The 17,516-nt window shown below is 39.9% G+C and overlaps 2 protein-coding genes across 6 annotated transcripts; one reads left to right on the top strand and one right to left on the bottom strand.

Moving 5' to 3' along the window:
- The first annotated feature begins 1,340 nt into the window (after positions 1-1,340).
- mrpl28 (mitochondrial ribosomal protein L28) lies at positions 1,341-4,078 on the top strand. Its single transcript, XM_058634142.1, has 6 exons — positions 1,341-1,487; positions 1,937-2,246; positions 2,935-3,087; positions 3,180-3,314; positions 3,455-3,541; positions 3,679-4,078. The coding sequence occupies exons 2-6, from the start codon at positions 1,962-1,964 to the stop codon at positions 3,772-3,774; spliced, it is 756 nt and encodes a 251-aa protein (XP_058490125.1). The 5' UTR covers positions 1,341-1,487; positions 1,937-1,961; the 3' UTR covers positions 3,775-4,078.
- Positions 4,079-7,893: 3,815 nt separating this feature from the next.
- On the bottom strand, positions 7,894-17,337 carry relb (v-rel avian reticuloendotheliosis viral oncogene homolog B). 5 transcript variants are annotated; one of them, XM_058634899.1, is made up of 11 exons: positions 17,153-17,337; positions 16,462-16,482; positions 15,649-15,830; positions 12,770-13,093; positions 11,734-11,900; positions 11,406-11,497; positions 11,159-11,290; positions 10,944-11,048; positions 10,555-10,770; positions 10,366-10,437; positions 7,894-9,533 (listed from the first exon to the last, which is right to left on the bottom strand). In XM_058634899.1, the coding sequence occupies exons 1-11, from the start codon at positions 17,184-17,186 to the stop codon at positions 9,091-9,093; spliced, it is 1,788 nt and encodes a 595-aa protein (XP_058490882.1). In that variant the 5' UTR covers positions 17,187-17,337; the 3' UTR covers positions 7,894-9,090. The 5 variants fall into 5 exon arrangements, with proteins under 5 accessions (XP_058490882.1, XP_058490883.1, XP_058490886.1 ...); XM_058634900.1 differs by having other exon boundaries at positions 7,894-9,530; XM_058634903.1 differs by lacking the exons at positions 16,462-16,482; positions 17,153-17,337 and adding an exon at positions 14,140-14,255 and having other exon boundaries at positions 15,649-15,722.
- Positions 17,338-17,516: the final 179 nt, after the last annotated feature.

Below are 17,516 nucleotides of genomic sequence, written 5' to 3'. Positions count from 1 at the left end.
GTATGCAGAGTACGCAGAGTGTGTAGGGCCCCAAGTACAAAACATATCGATATTCTATTACCACATACATATATATTTTAATATGTATATTAAATGTGAATTTTAAAATAAATAGCAAAGGTTTGAGTGGAACTATGTTGCTGCACTTTAGTATTGCACACTATCCACTAATACAGTTCTGCATAGTACAGTATAGTTTAGGGGAAATATTTTGTTTAGGATAATAATACACTTTAAGGTAGTTTTTTTTAATGAGTGAAAAATGGTCTGGTGTGTGTGTGTTTATTTAGACTATGTTACTTCCTTTTATACCTTATTGATGTGCATAATTCTTTTTGTTAATCTTTGGAGTCTGCAGGTGTTACTATTTTATTATATTGTGATTCTGTTCTTAAGAAAGCTTCATATATTACTTCATATATTACTGATGTGCTGCTGTTGTTCTATAACTTAATATATACATTTGCATATGTATATTTAATGTCAATTTTAAAATAAAGGTAAAGGTTTGAGAGGAACTCTCAAGGTTTTGTGTGCACCGGTGTTTCAGCAGGGGGGCCCTTTGACTAATTATGCTCAAGGCCCCCAAAAGCTTAGCAGCGGGTTTTTAAATTACACATGGTGCTGCCATTAATATTATCATTATAGTCATATTCTAGGTATAACATTACGCTCATCTGTCAGGAATTACAAATGCAATATAAATATCTTACGGCCAAGCCGAGTTTTTGGCCTCGGTAAAGACGTCTGCTCCTTGGTCCCTACAAAACCATAAAATGACTAACATGTTTCTTTCATACCACCAACCACAATTGGTGTACGTGGCAAAATAAGCATTAGATAATACCGCCACATCTATGTTACGTCAAGTTTAACTTCATACAAAAGTTCAACAGTTTCGCTGTTTCCCGGTGCTTTGTAGACAGATACGGCAGAGTGGGAACAATACATGCGGCGGTCAGTGTTGTGACTTGTGCTGAATTACATCAGTAGCGGCACGACGTTTTGTCATGTTTACATTTCAAAAAGAACTCGCTGCTCCCAGCCGCAACACGTCCCTCTCCCTCTGTCATCTTGTCTGTATTTGACGCTGGCGCGCAAATAATTGTTATGTCGGCCGCGAAAGATCCACCAGACCTATCCCTCCCAACCAAGCTAAGGTTAGCCGACAAGAAGGAGTCGCCGTAGACCGTGTGCGACAGCCTACGTCGCTGCGCTGGCGCATTTTGACGACGGATGGAGGATTTTAGATTTACATCCGGTTTGCCCGGAAGTACACACATATATATATATTATGATAATAAAGTAAGCCAATCAGTGTGACTCTTTTTGAGGTTCGACCAAACAGCTCCCTCCCTCGCCGATGTAGGCGGTACCATCAGTGTGGACTGCAGGATTCGCCCGTGTTGTCCTTGTCTCATTTAGCGGTGTCGTGAATTAAAAAATTGTTTTCCATTTGGCGTAGGTCGCTGTTTTCTCATCGCCCGGTAAGATGGACATTTGAACTTATTGTCGATCTTTTATCGAACCCACAGAGAGCAAATAAAACCACTTATATCTATGTTGTTGACCTGTGCCAGCTAGCCTCGTGCTAACGAGAAAGGTAAAGAAAGATACTTGTCGGAGTTTATTAGAAGCAATTACTTATAATTAAGTAATGCTTATGAACGCATCTAATATTACTGTTACTGTCTGTTAGTTAGTCATGTTTTACTTGTTTGGAGGGGTCGCGACTATTTCAAAATATTAGAGATTCATGATATAAACACAATGCCCCTAAAACACACTTAACAATCACTTAACATTTCACTTACATTTTGGCAATGAATTTGTATGACTGTCCCTGTTTATCTGTGCTTTGCCTATATTTGTACAGAACCCAACAGCCACTAATGATGTTGATAATGTTTCATCTTCTTCCTATTGTGTCTTCCAGGTTTGACTTAAAAAGACACTTGGTGATGCCTCTTCATAAATTCCCTCCCAAAATCTGGGAGGCCCTGAAACTGAAGCAAGGTATTTATGCTCGCCTCCCTAAACATTACCTGAAGTCTCTGGAGCCAATAGAGCCCCCCGCTGTCCACTGGAGACCCCTGGGAGTGAAGTACAGAGCCAACCCAAAGACCGGTCTGAAAGAACGGGTGCAGGATGTGCCAATCCCCATCTTCTACCCTCCACAATCGCAGGATGGCTTGTGGGGTGGCGAAGGCTTGATAAGTGGTTTCAGATATGCCAACAATGACAAAGTGAGTCTTTCTTTTGTCATACATGTTAATATCTTTATATATTGTACTTTCTTGGAAATGCCTTTTTATTATTTATTATCTTTACTGTCTTTGCTGCTGTGACAATGTAAATTTCCCCACTGTGGGACTAATCAGACATCTTATTCCTGTTGTGTTGTATGTATAAGACATTTTTTCCAATTAGCTTACCTTTAACCAAGAAACTAGTCTGATGTTTTATCACAATTGAAAATTGTCCGTTGCAGCCTCAATTTGAAAGCTGCATTGTGTTGGTATGATAATATTATTCTGCTTGTATTTTGTCTTCGTGAACAGAAAAAAAAACGTTCGATCTATACACTGCTACATTGAGAAACACAGAGAGCGTTGTGTGAAGCTGTGATCAGTAGTAGGTTATACTTCATAATATCAAGGATCACAATTGAAAGGAGAAGAAAAATCTTGTATTTCCTGTCCTCTATATGATCTATATCCTCTATATATGATTATGATTATGTACTGTCCATAAGGTTGGTCTTCCACCACTCTCCATGTTAAATGCTGTGTCAAGAGAAATACGTTAAATGGTGTCTGTGTAATTCTCTCTAATTCAGATTCATGTTGACACAATTCTACCTTTTAATGATGTAGTTAATATTTCATAGTAATCACTATGAGTACCTCTAGACTGAATTGTCTCTCTCTGTAGATGTCCAATCGTGTAAAAAAGACTTGGAGACCACAGCTCTTCAAAAGGGAGTTGTACAGCGAAATCCTCGATCACAAGTTCACCATCACCGTCACAGCCCGCACTCTGGATCTCATCGATGCAGCCTACGGCTTTGACTTTTATATTCTAAAAGTAAGACAGCACTGCCACTACCTGTTAGTTTCCAAAAAAAAAAAACATTTTGCATATAGTTTGATGTTACTGTAATGTCCCCTTCCTTTTAGTCACCAAAGGAAGTCCTGAACTCCAAGCTGGGAATGGACCTGAAGAGGGCCATGTTGCTTCGGCTAGTACGCAGAAACACAGAACTGTACCCCAGCGATGCTGTCAAAAGACAGAAGGTTTATGACAAATACAAGGTCAGTCCATCGATTGATCCTAGATGTGTTGAATGCTTACCCCCTCAATAATGTTGGTTAATCTTGGTGTGTTTTCCCAGTTATAGCTCAAGAGATAGAGCTGTGATTTTTAAAACAAATTCATATTTTTGTCCGAGCAGCAGTTTGAGATTCCAGAGGAGGAAGCAGAGTGGGTGGGTCTGAGTCTGGAGGAGGCTGTTGAGAAGCAGAAGCAACTGGAGCACAAGGTAAAAAAAAAAATTCTTTGGAGACAAAAGCAGGTGGTCAGGTCAAGTATTTGAGCATTAATGGTAACTTGATGTCTTATGAAGCTCAACAAATACATGTGTTCTGACTCCATTTCATTCTGACGTTTGTCCTCTAGGAACCTGAGCCTCTTTTTAAGGCCTGTGTGGAGGACCTAGTGCAGGAGCTGCTGGTCCAAAAACTGTCAGAGCCACACGTCACAGAGACGAAATGATGACCTGGGACAGATGCAGCTTATCGTACTGAGAAATGAAGCGGGTTCTGTCAAGCGTCTCTCGAAATTTGTGGGACTTTGAGTCACCAACTTTTGCAGGAGATCCTCCTGCACTTTTCCACAAAAAGGACACGTTGATGTTGGAATAATGCGTATTTATTTTTTAAGTCTCTCTTTTGGCAAGACCAGTGCTTGAGACATTTGGAAATAAAGGAACAAGCTTGAATCAGTGTATACCTCCCAGCATCTGACCAGAAGACGCTTATGTGAATAAATAAAGTCCCTATTTTATTGCTCATGTTAAGCTGTTCTCCTTTTATTGAAAATGGTTCACATGTTTCACCAATTGACTCCATGATATAATTTAATTTTGAGTAATTACACTCTTTAATGAGTTCTATGGGAAGGTTTTTACCACCGTGATGTTTGAGTGATTATTTTTTTCAATGCATCAGAGATTGATTCCTGTGATTTCCACTAGATGGAGCCAAGATGCAGCCATAAAAAGTCACACCTGTTTTACAGTTTAAAAGATCTTGTGTGTTTATCGCTCAAATTAGTTTTTTATGGTGTTCATGTCAATGAATGTGGGAGGGGTGAAGGTTGAGGTTGATTTAAAAAAAAAAAGCAGTTTCTCGCCAGGTTTCAATTTTAGCACTGCTCGTCTGATCTGCATCAGTTGTGTTGGTGTTCAGTTGCTGCGGTTAGAGCATGCTATTATAGTGAAATGGGAAGTCCTTACAGAGCTGGGGACTCCCGTGGGTGTTGTAATTTGCAAGAGAAAAAAAAATCTGGCACCTGTAAATTGAGAGATTGACTCTGTACATGCATACAATCATAGTCTGGAATTACCCTTTCATATTGTGCACATGTTCAATATCAAATTTTTTTTTAAAGCCTCTAATGTTACTAATGTGTTAGTTGTGTCTCCCTATTTGACAAACAGGTTATTGAGGAACATCCGACTTAACTCTGTTGAGATAAACTATGTGATGATATTGAATTTTTACAAGCAAAATGAAGGAGAAGCTTTATTTGTCAGGTATTTACATGTCATTTGAAAAATCATAAAACAGCATGGCACCAGTGTCATTTACTGAATTTCCTGGGGAACTGATGTGAGCATCTAAAACAGTGGGTGTGACTAGTGAACCAGTTTTCCTGGTAAGCCCAGGAGATTTCATCAATCTTTTAAGTGCGATAGTTAGAACACTGTTAAGGTAAAAGATCTTGCAAACTCTGCGGTTCAGTATTTCTGTTATGACCATTTCTGCATTGCATCCGTTTCACCACACATGAGTCATCCCGCAGCTCAGTATTCCCCAGAGTCCCCGTGAACCAACAGACACCTGCATAAATCACAAAACTGAAAGTTTGCACCAGACTGCTGCAGGACCATCTCTACAGCTGGCTTAGTTTGTACTACTGTCAGTGTTATATATTTATAACGTTGTACGTTCGTAAAAGTATGACACAAATATCTTGACTTAATCAGCAACGACTTTAAGAATTAAAGGTTTTAACTGTAGATTGTAACATATTGAGGACTCCTCCACTCAGGCCTCCCTTTCCCTTGTGCATCAAGGAACTGCGGTGGTAGAAATGCGTACCAGAAATGATGACATTCAACTTCTTTTGTGTAGTAAGTATTCAAAATACACACTGGTTTGATAGTTCAGGCTACAGTAGAAACATGGCGTTGCAGGACGGCAGCCCGTGTAAAGCAAGTTCCTTGTATAAATGACTTATTCGAAAAATACCAAACGCCTGACAATCTTTATGTTTTATAGCTATTTACTATATGCTTATAAAAACATACAATATATTCCAATGGTTCTCAAACGTGTTATATCAAGTACCACCTGAGAAAATACAGTGGTGTAAATAGGTCGAGCGAAGTCGACTACAGACATTTCACAGGTCATTTTCACAAAGGTAATTTGCTCTCTGACACTGGTATAGTGAAATTAGATCAAAATGAAGCGAGAGATAAGGTGACCCTCATTATTATTATTGTTTGTTTTGTTAATTGTTTATTTTCCAAGCACTCTGGTAAAGATTCCTCAGCACCACTCCGATCACATACCCTTGTGTATACGGTAGAACAGTATTTCTGGTTTTATTCCAAGTACCGAAAGAAAATTGGGGATGCTGCCTTACTAGATATTTTTAAAAGACGGCTTAAAACTTATCTTTTTACTCTAGCCTTCAACCAGCTCCTTTTTATTCCACCCTTTGTTGACTTTAACCTCTTGACTCTAGCCTTTTTTCTAGCCGTTTATTATACCCCATGTTGTATTTTACTGCTTTATTTGCATCTTTTGTTTGATCTCAAAATTAAAACAGGGTTTTGACTTTAGACTTTTCCTTTTCATTCCACCCAGTGTTTTGTTTTATTGTTGTATTTGCTTTTATTGTGGAGCACTTAGAGCTGCAATCCTAGTATGAAAGGCGCTATACAAATTAAGTTTATATGTTATTATCACCACTGGTGGTATACTCAGTTTCCTCCAATAAAGCCTCCTAAGTGTCACACACAGGACCTTACATAAATGTGTTCCTCCTTGTCTCTGTTTTATATTATTGTCAATAGGACACTAGTAAACTTTTGTGAAGCGTTAAGACACCTGCTGTCACAGGTGCAGTGGCTGCTGGTACACATTTATTTTCATACACATTATTTCACCTCCGGACTATTCAAACTCTCGTCCAGTGGGAAGTAGCACAAATTCACTGTGTATCATGTGTTGATAGTATGGACATGTCCAAACAAGTCTAACCAGCAGGGTATGGTACCATTTCACAGGAAATGGTGTGTGTGCGTGTGTGTGTGTGTGTGTGTGTGTCAAAGGCCTTGGAGATGAGCCCAGTGTGGATTTTCCCAGTGGTTGTAAATCATCTGTTTTCACGTCAAGTCAACAGTGAAGGTCAGAGCCAGAAATCTAACACCTGCGATATTAAACACCGTCACTAGCTGCACAGATGGAAGATTGAACATAACTAAAGGTACAAGCAACACTGACCAGCCTTCTATGTTCCCCATAATGACTCTAAATTACATTTACATATATTCACATCAAAGATGCACTAAAATACTAATATACTCACCCGCCACTTTATTAGGTACACATGGTGTGTAATAAACAGGCAGAAGTTGCACCTGCTGTGGTCCAGCTGCTTCAGTCTGGGATGTGTTGGGCACTTGGAGATGGTCTTCTGCAAACCTTTGTGTAAAAAAAAAAAGGGGTTATTAGACTTACTGTTGCCTCTGAACATTCTCCTCTGACCTATGGCATCGACAACACTTTCTCTTCTTTGGACCATTCTCTGTAAACTCTGGGGTTCTTCAAATTAATTCCAGCAGGCTGTATACTGAGAGGTGTAATTCTTGCCTTCAATCATGCCATGATTAAAGTAACTTAAATCACCTTTCTTCACGTGGCAACGTGGAAGCTATTTGAAAACAAATCTTAAAAAATGCATTTTAATTCAAATATATATATATATATATATATATATTGAAAGTATTAATTTTTAGATAAAATCAAACGTGCATGCAGCACTGACCTGTGCATTAGTGTGCTATAAACGTGGTAATACTAATAAAGACATCTCAAATTAATCTGAAACAAAAGCAGACAAAAGCACAGGCGAGTTTACAAACTAAAATGGTTCCAGCAGAATTTATGTTGCGTTTACTAGGATTTAAACTGCTGTGGTAATGTGGCAGGTGTATAAAAAAATGTTTTATTTATTTTGGAAATTAGCCTTTACAGATGACTGGGTGACTCAGCGGAGATTTAAAAAAAAAAAAAAAAAAAGAAAGAAGAAAAGCTCAGAAGAAAAGGAGAAATTCGATTTTTTTTTCCAGTGTGAGTCACTATGAATTGTCACACGCGGACTCAACAGTGCAAGGTTCCCAAACACCAAGCACACCATGAGTAAAAGGTTGACTAAGAAGTATGAAACCACCTACCACACAATGTTGTTGCCAACAGTCATTGTTTTTATAAGTGAGCTTGTGGGTTAGGAATGTGTGTAGGCAGGCAGAATAAGGAAGGTCACGTTCAAAATCTTCTTAATCCCTCTTGTTTCTAAAATAATCATTACAAAAGCAGCGACACGTTAAGATTTTAATCACTCTTTTCTTGTTTTTCATATTTACACTTCAGTGCCCCAGCAAGGGGGCGACGTTTGACAAGTGACATGGTGCAAGTAGAAATTCATAATAGCACAACATTGAAACTGCAGAACAAAAGAAACCAACACAGAGAAAGCACTGAAAACAGGGGCTGATTGTCTAACACGTGTAAGTGGATTTAATATTAAACAAGCACAAGGATATCTGAAACTAGTATTTGAGACTGAGTTCTTCTCGTATCCAGTAAACAAAACAGCTCTCATGCAAACATGACATGACAGGAATTGGTCTCATTTACTGAAGGGCTTCTATGTTGGGTCAAGGAGACTCACCTTTTTCTGACCTTAAGAATCAAAATGAAAGGTAGCAGCATTTACAGAGAAATATACAGTTCGCCTGTTTGTAATCAATGAAGCCTTGACCAGCGAGGCTTTCAGGTAACAATAAAGGCAGAGGGAGGAGAGGGCAGGAGCAAAAAAAACGAATTACTTTACAAACACATTACAGAGTTCAAGCAGTATCATGATCATATTTTCCAGCTCATGATAAAGAAGAGGTTAAAGAAATAGGTTGGCATCATGAGAAGTGTACTTCCTCTTTCTTGTGGAGAGTTCATATTTTATAAAGAGCTTTAGATGCACTACTGAAGACTAGGGCTACATCCGAACTCCTGTGTTTTCCTTTGAAAATGAAGAAGAGCGTTTAAGATCCAAAGTAATCTGCGTCCGTACTAACACACACGAAAACAAACCGATTGGTCCCAGTGTAAACAGGAAGCTGGTTCTCTCCTTTTTAAAGGATTACTTACGATTCAAGTAAGAGTTCAGAGTTGTTCATTCCCAGATAGTCGAGTTGTGGCTGATGAGAACCAGTCAGTGAGCAAATAACTGACATGCGTGTAACTGACATGATCTCTATTCTGCCCGACCTGACAAAGGTTTTCAAATGTTCTGTTTACTGCAATTTAAACTGCTGTGGTAATGTGGACGGCAGGTGTATCTGGATGCATTTTTGAATGAAAACTGAGTCGTGTGGATGTCGTCTAGCTGTTCATAATTGTGAACTCTAATTCTTGACCGAAAGGAGAATTAGCACATTTTCCCAAACTGTCAAGCTATTCCTTTAAAGTAAGACGAGTACTTTAACAATGCGGTGTAGTCCTGACTTTCACACCCTCATAGCGCCTCTTCCTTCACATGAACCACAGTAGACAGGTTTTCCTGTTGCTCTGACTTCAGATTCTGGTTCTCATTGACGAGCATGTTGAACTGCAAGTCGCTGTACTGGGTGAAGTCCTGAGCGCAGGAGCCAAAGCTCTGGTGAAAGTTTGTGTCCATGTTGGTTAATGTTGAGTTTCCGTTGGACTCCTCCTCAAATTCACAGGGCATGTCAATGGTGGACTCGAAAAGCATATCCAATAATGGTATTTCTAGCAACTGATTAATGATGGTCATCTCGTCGTGTGTGTGGTTGTTTGGGTCCTGGGGCATGTTGTAACAAGTGTCCGCCAAAGCGGCAGAGTTGGCAGGCTGGGCAGCACAAAGCCTCTTGTCTGAAGACATCACATTGAGAGGCTGCAGGAACTGGAAGGGCTGTTCTGCTGCAGGTGCACACTCTGCTGCGGGAGGCGAAACGGATCGTGTTACAGAGAAAATACAACCATGAAAGGTCAGGTAATGGGTAGAGAACAGTGCTGAATTATTTTTGGATGAAAATATTAAAAGGACCAGTGTGTAGGATTTAGTGGCATCTAAGGCTGACGTTGTATAACAACTGATCCTCCATGGAAGAGGAAGGTAACAAACAAATAATAGTTAATATTTTAAACATATTAAACATAATGTATTGATAAAGCCCCCTAAATTCTACATTTCTACTTCTACCACTTCTGCTACTACTACTACGTCTATTGTATTGTTTACAACATGCATCTTTTAAATTTGCATAGACGATCAATGTACTGTGATTTCAAATTCAAAACAATCAAATGTTCAGCCTGAGTAGAGAATGTCAAACTTAGGACATCGGATTCTTCCTGGAAGATCCCAGAGGTGTCAGTAGGAACAATTACTTGATTAATCAATTACTAAATCAATCACCAACCATTTTGATAATCGATTCTAAATCAAATTTCCGGATTTTTGTTAGCTTCTTAAATGTGAATATATTCTTGTTTTGTTTTTTGTTTTTTTGCTCCATAAAACTAAGAAATCGAAACTGAATCATTTTAGTTTGTGGACAAAACAAGACATTTGAGGACATCATCATTTCCAGGTTTGGGAAACACTGATCAACATTTTCTGACATTTTATGGACCAATTACTTGATTAATCGAGAAAATAATCTTTGGCCGACACTGTTGACCCACTAAATTCTCCTACACACCAGAAAAAGTCAAAAAAAAGAAAATACAAAATAGAAAGAAATAGAGGACGATGTCCAAGTCTCACCTGTTAAACAAGGCTTCTCCCTGAAACCGATGTCTGACTTGATTCTTATTTTCCGCCTCACCTCATATGGATCTGAAATGGGAAACAGTTTGGAAATATTTACAAAACAAATGATCTAACAGGAGTAAAAGGTTGTAAAATAAACTCAAAGATCAACAATTCGGCACCAAACACACAGTCACTACTGACCTGGGTTGTGAGGCAGGTATGTGAAGGTAACCGATTCGCTCTCCATCTGGTCTGAAACGCGACGCAGCGAGACGCTGACGTCAATCTCCTCTGCAATGTTCTGGTCCTGGTAGGGCGGAGTCTTAAACACGATGGCAATCTGTCGATGTACGTCTGTCTGGGCGAACTCGCCGTTCGCCTTCCACGACCCCCGTCGGAATATGATCTCGATGTCATCTGTGGATCAGTGGACAGGTGGCGGGCCGTGTTAATCAGGAGGAAACTGCCTGACAATTATCACCAGAGCTGCCAGGAGAATTTACAGTTCCAGTACTCTGCCTGGCCTACTGCAGAATATCTAACAATAAATCAGGCAAGCTTGTTAAATTAAATGAAAGTTTTCCTCTCACCTTTCTGCACTTTGTCACACAACATGTAGATCTCAGTCTTGCCGATGCAGGAACCTCTGTATTGGTTCAAACAGGTGATCTTCAGCTGTGATGTAGTTGTAGCCTCTGTGAAATAAAAAAAAAAATAAAAATAAAAAAATGAGAATACATTTTAGATCCATGGGTTACACTGTGGACAAGAGTCACAGATGTTTGTGTGTTTGGCAGCGTCTCACTCTTGTCATAAATTGTAGAGGACACCACTGGGCTGAGACTGTCCTTTCTGCTGTCCTCCCACTCAAGTTCACACTGGAAACACAGACGCACCGCGTTCATGTCCAGATCCTCTATGCCCTTTGTGTGACCGGCTGCGGGACAAAGACATGCACATTCTCAGTGAATTTCAACGCAGAAGGAACTGTGTGAATAGAAAGAGAGGCAGGAGAGTGTGTGTGCGTACGTCTGTCTGTGTGTCCCACTCACTTTGAAAGGGGTCGATATTTTGGCTTCTTCTTTTCTGAAGTGAAAGGTCAAGCTCTTTCCTCCTCACACACTGGATGCCAAGGTTGGCAAAGCTGCAAGTTAAATTTAGCATCAAATTAAAACATTTTCTTAGGACATTCTAATGTTAAAAAGAAGGGTATTTGTCACAAATGGAAGAGATCTTTAGGAGTTAGCTGTAGGCAAACTGGACTTAGTAGTTCTTTAGTTCCAGAAGTGAAGAAGCCTCTGAGATGAGAGGTGAAAAGTCTTCACCTTTACTCCTGAGGATGACTATGACAATAGAGATAAAAGTGAGATGGATGTGCACCTATGACGTCGGTTGCTGTTAGGGTTGATTGTGACCACACAGATTCCCGAACCCAACGGGCAGTCTTTACCCACAAGGCAATGGGGGTGAGGCCGGTGGGGAAGATCTTTGGTCACCAAGGAAACAGTGACTTTGACCCTCTTTAAGCCTTCAACGGGACCCTGGATCTGAAAGAGGGAACAGGACAGGAAAACAAAAGCGAGAATTAGGACAACGCAAGAAAACACAGAATAATAAACGATGATCATAAAAAAAGAATTAGGCCAGTGACTTTAACTTCAGCTTATTAAATGTTAGTATCAAAGTTAACAATATGTCATCTTCTGTTACATATGGCAGTGAAAAGCACATCTGCCTTTTTCCTTTTCAAAAGAGTTCATGTTTCCTTTCTTTTCTGTTATTTGTACCATTGTTTGTCTTTGTGCATATTAAATGTTCTTCCTTTTTGGCTCCCCTCCCCCGTCTGTTCCTCTGTGTTATCACTGACTCATTTGGAAAACATTTTTCCATTTTGTTCCCAATGTGATCCAAATGTGATCATCAGTATATGTGGCAGTTGTTTTCTGAGAAATATTAATATTAATGAATATGTTAAAACCATTCAAGACACAAAAATAACAATAATAATAATAATCAAGCCCAATTTAACTATTATTAATTACTATTTAAAATTCTAAAATCTACATTTTGAATTTACCAATTTGAATTCAAATGTGTCCACTAATTGAGCAATAGTGTTTTCATGAGGGGCTGTGTTTGTTGTGAGTATACAGACAATGTATAAGCTGCCTGCCATTGACCACATTTGAGATGGGATTTGTGGGGACTTTCTATTGGCCCCCAACAACCCACATCTTTCGAGCTCCACCCATTCACACCATCTGCATGGTGGTTTATCTGTACTCAGTAAACAAACTGTGTGGTAACTGTGGGCAAACACTCACACTCTCTTGGAGCTGGTAAGTCCTTTACAAGTCAAAAATGAAAACAAAATTGAACTTCAAATTAAGACACATCAACGTAATGCTGGTTGTACCTCAATTGTAGGCTGAGTCTTGTTAGTCTCAGTGCTGGACACTCCCAGGATGCTGCCAGCGGAGCGTCCTTCACATTCGTACCGAAACCTCATGCCTCTGTCCTTGGGCTCCTCCACTACCACCAGCCTGGGCTTCTCCAGAACCCGCTCCAGCATACTGGTGTCACCCCGGTTTTTAGACGAAACCCCACCCCTGTGGTGTGGCAAACGCAAACCATGACCAGGGCGAGATGAACTGGCAGGAGAGGTAGCAGCTCTGGAAGGAGGAGCTGACGCCATTTCTTTGGAATCGCTCAGCTGCTGCAAGGACTGACAGAAGGTTGGCTGTGGAAACAAAAACGCAACTTAATCACAAGCGCATTGAAGTTTGAAAACACGTCATGCAAAGAACACCATTGTCCAAGATGGCTGCATAAACAACAGACACTGTCCAAGATGGCTGCATAAACAACAGACACCTGTCCAAGATGGCTGCATAAACAACAGACACCTGTCCAAGATGGCTGCATAAACAACAGACACCTGTCCAAGATGGCTGCATAAACAACAGACACCTGTCCAAGATGCTGCATAAACAACAGACACCTGTCCAAGATGGCTGCATAATCAATTTAATTAATTTTGCCAGAAATATTAGATTCATCAGTTCAATTTAAAGAACAGTGGTTTCTCTATGAGAACAAGTTGTTTAAAGTTAAAACAAGTCATTAATCAACAGAAAAATACTCAACAACACAAATTGGATTGTTTTAGTGAAAAATAGTGAAAAATGCCAAGTATTAGCAGTTTCTAGAGATGATTTTCTGCTTTCTTTTTTGTTATCACTGTACATTTGTATGGTTTGGGGGTGTTTGGACTTTTGTTCAAACAAAAAAAAACATTTGAAGACATGAAAGACACCTTAAGTTGACATCTCATAGACACAGAATTAAAAAAAAACAGAGAAAATGCAGCCCAAACAAAAGATGAAGTCGAGGTCAAATCATACAGGTTTTTCTATGGCTGATGCCAATTCTCTCTTTCTCTCTTTTTTACAAACAACATCATACAACTAACAATAACTGAAAAAGGTTGAGCCACAGGAATGTTTTTAAAGTAAAACCAAGCTGTTGAACTGACTCACTGCATATTTATCCTTCATACATGTGCTTTGTATCAGTGGAGTTAGACATGTGCTCAATGACTTTCAGTTACACCACAGGCTATCAAGCTTTTCCACCCTCACATAGACTGTGTTCTTTCTCTGTGCTACATTCACTTTCGCTACTCTCCCAATCATCGTTCGACAATGTGGGGCTTCTGGAGACCTTAATTTGAAAAGTTAAAGTATTAAAAATAACTGCGTCAAACAAAAAGATGAATGATCAAACCTGTAGGAAACAAAGAAGCGTGCAGAATTTGTCCTTTTCAGCCTGTGTAGAAGCCAAGAACTCATTAAACCAAGATCTGGATGATGCCTCTGCATGAGATCATGTTTCACAGTTTCCTGTCGAGCCACAAATGTACTGTACGTTACTGTGTTAGCGTGTTAATACGGGCATACCTTACAACACTGAAGCGAAACAAAAGCCTGGCAAACAGAGCCAGCGTACAGGAAGAGAGGAATCGGCTAGACCTGACAAAAAAAATCGACCAACTGCAGAAGCACTGTGGTTTGAAGAATGTAACCTTTAACCCCCAGTGGGTTTGGCTTGTAAACAGAAGGGGCGGAAAACTAAAATTAAGAGTCAAGTTACAGTTCTTCCAATTCGCCCTCACCACTCCCTCTCCTCCTCCTCTTCCAGCCTTTGCTCTCAGCCTCCTCCCACAGAAAAGCATGCTGAGGAGGAGTGACAGCCTCTATGCCACTTAAAAACAATATAATACATACACAGTAGACACAGGAAATTAATTTATTTTAAATCCTCGTCATTGTATCCTTGAAGTTCATATTTTTATGGTGCCATGTCGTAATGCTTCATCTATTCTTCAATCAATGCCACAATAAATATTGAACTTAAGCTACAATTAAAAACTATGTTGCAATATCTGACAGAAAAAAATAATACAATTGGATATTTTCCTCAAATTATTCAGCTCTAATCAACAACAATTAGAATTAAGGCCAAAAATATATCCTATCCTGTTAAATAAAAGAGAAGATAGATGGATCTAGTGAACCTTGTTTAGTGCCTATAAATCGAACCCTGGTGCATTTACCCTTAGTAGTTCGTTTGGATCTGTATGAATGTGGTTTGAGACCTCTCATGGGGACCAAAAAAGAGAACTCTTGTCCACTTAAAAGAGATGGTCTCGGACCGCCTGCAAGTAAACTCTGGAGTGGTTCATAACTGGCACGAACTCTTTCTGCACCTTACACTTGAAGCGTAGTATTAACGCTACAGCCTCAGTGTTGTTCTCATCCACATCCACAAGTAAGGAGAAGGGAGAATCAGGAGAAGAGCCTGGCAGATCCCTCCTCCACGGGGAAACTAGCACATTTTAGCCAACATCATCAGCCCAAAGTGCAGGAAAACCGGCGAATCGCAGCTGTTTTTCTTCCTGGTCAGTGCTTGTTTCGGGCAATACTGCCGCAAACTTGCCACGTGACATTTTCAGTTTGGTCCACTTATGAAAGTGAACTAAACCAAATGAAGGTGTTTTCACACCTTTTCAAATGCACCTTTACAATGTCTTTCAGTTGCAACTCTCCTCACCTTCCTTCACTCCCCCCACCCACATCTGAAAGAAACACCTTCATGTTGGGTGTTACCAAGTGCCAACAGTCAGGAAACCACAAACTGGTTGAGGATAAAATCAGGCAACTGCACAAATGACAACTCTGACAGCATGCTGAAGAGCACACCCATCAGGATCAGAATGTTTCTGAAGCCACTCACCGGGTGTGCGGTGCCTCTCGCGACCAGCACTGGCTGTGAGAGCCTTGAGGAGCTCTGTCGGTGCATCCTGGGGAGCTGGCTGCACGGTGTCTGGGGGAGGAGGTCAGCAGGAGGGGGACAGGGCGTGGGCAGGGAGAGAACTGACTGCTCACCCTCCTGTGTGATGATTTCCTCAATGAGATCTACAAAAAAAAAAAACCGACTCATTACAGATCAGATTTGATGTTGTATATTCATATCTACAAGTGTCTTAGGTCTGATTATGTCTGCCCTCTCATACAGCAGAGATTAGACTGGGAGTACAATATTTTCACAATAGTTTGCAGTACTTGGTTTAAGTGTCTAAAGTTTCACCTACCTCACATAAAGCCCCTTTAATGAACAAAGTTTTAATAAGTTATCTTAATGTGTTTCTGTTTTCATGTTGGACTCTACAGGTGGATACAATGACAACAACATTTTTCATTTATTTCTATTGCTCTTCTTTCCAGATATGTTAAAATATGGAAGAAATGCTGTGAAAATCAAAAATGAAAAGAACAATTTGTGAAAACCTCTCACTAACAAAACAGTCAACAAAAAAGGAGAAGTGTGCATATATGCCAGAGTATTTAATAATAACTTTTCTTGTGTTCACTTGATGTGACTACACGTTTAAAAACATGTTTTTAGAGGCTTTGTGAGAAACATCACAATAAAGAAGCAGCAGCAGAGACTGAGGTCAACTCAGGTCACAGTGAAGGCTGACATCACTCTCTCACTCACACACACACTAACCCACACATAAAAAAACATAAAAGAATCTAAACTCACCGAAGTCAGACGGCCCTCGCTCTGTGGGACAAACGGAACAGAAAGGAAACGATCAGTGAAAACAACAGAACACAACAGTGGTTATTGAAGAATAGCAGAGCACAGCAGTGACAGTGTAAAAGCCTGTCGAGATGGGTGTTGGCTCATGTGCACTGACAGGTCACATGTCTGAGGATGATGTCAGCACTCCTTCACACACACACACACACACAGTCATTTACAAAGTTTCCATCCTGTTTGCAACCATAGAAAGAAAAATATCACCCATTTGTTCCACTGGTTGTCTCATACTGTATGTCAAAAACTGTCTGGACAGATTTTAGAATCTCAGGGTTTTGTTACATAGTATCAGCCTTTACATGTTGTCTGTTACCATGTCAATTCAAAAGATAGACATTTACATTTATACTAATAATAACACTACACGTGTATTACGTTTTAATGTAATTAATACTACATTCCGAGTTATATTAACTCGCAAATTCAACTATACAGAGAGTGACTTGGAATATCTCTCTCTATATACGTACTTTTTATTTACTACTTGTATTCATTTAATTGTGATTTATCTTATCTCACATGTGATGCTGTTATTAATCATGTAACGTATATGTTAACCTTATACGTCATAGTGTGTAAATGATGTGTAGTGTTGTATAAAAAAGAAAAAGTAAAGAATAACACGACCTACCAGTGGAAGTCGTGAAGATGTCCATGTCTCTCATAGCAGTTACCGTCTGTCCTCATTAAAACACCACGAAACTCTGACGTCGTTGTCCTTGGACCGGGTACACACTCGACTGACAACACGGTGAGCTCTAGGCGGTCATACCCAGTCGTGACGAGGCGTGCTAGCTCTGAATCGTTTGTCGCTTCGCTGTTAGCTGTGCTTCACGGAAGGCTCGTCTCTCATTGGCTGCTTCTGGACGTGGAAATCCCCTCAGTGCTACGTCATCAGCAGGACGGGAAACCACCCACGAGGATTTTGAGTGGAGCGCCAAACACTCGTGTTTGTCTTGTTTAAATATTCAACACAAAACAAGTTGAACCTATTG

The sequence above is a fragment of the Solea solea genome, chromosome 7, assembly GCF_958295425.1.
Source record: "Solea solea chromosome 7, fSolSol10.1, whole genome shotgun sequence".
In the NCBI taxonomy this organism is placed as follows: domain Eukaryota; kingdom Metazoa; phylum Chordata; class Actinopteri; order Pleuronectiformes; family Soleidae; genus Solea; species Solea solea.
This window is presented reverse-complemented; position numbering and strand designations above follow the sequence as displayed.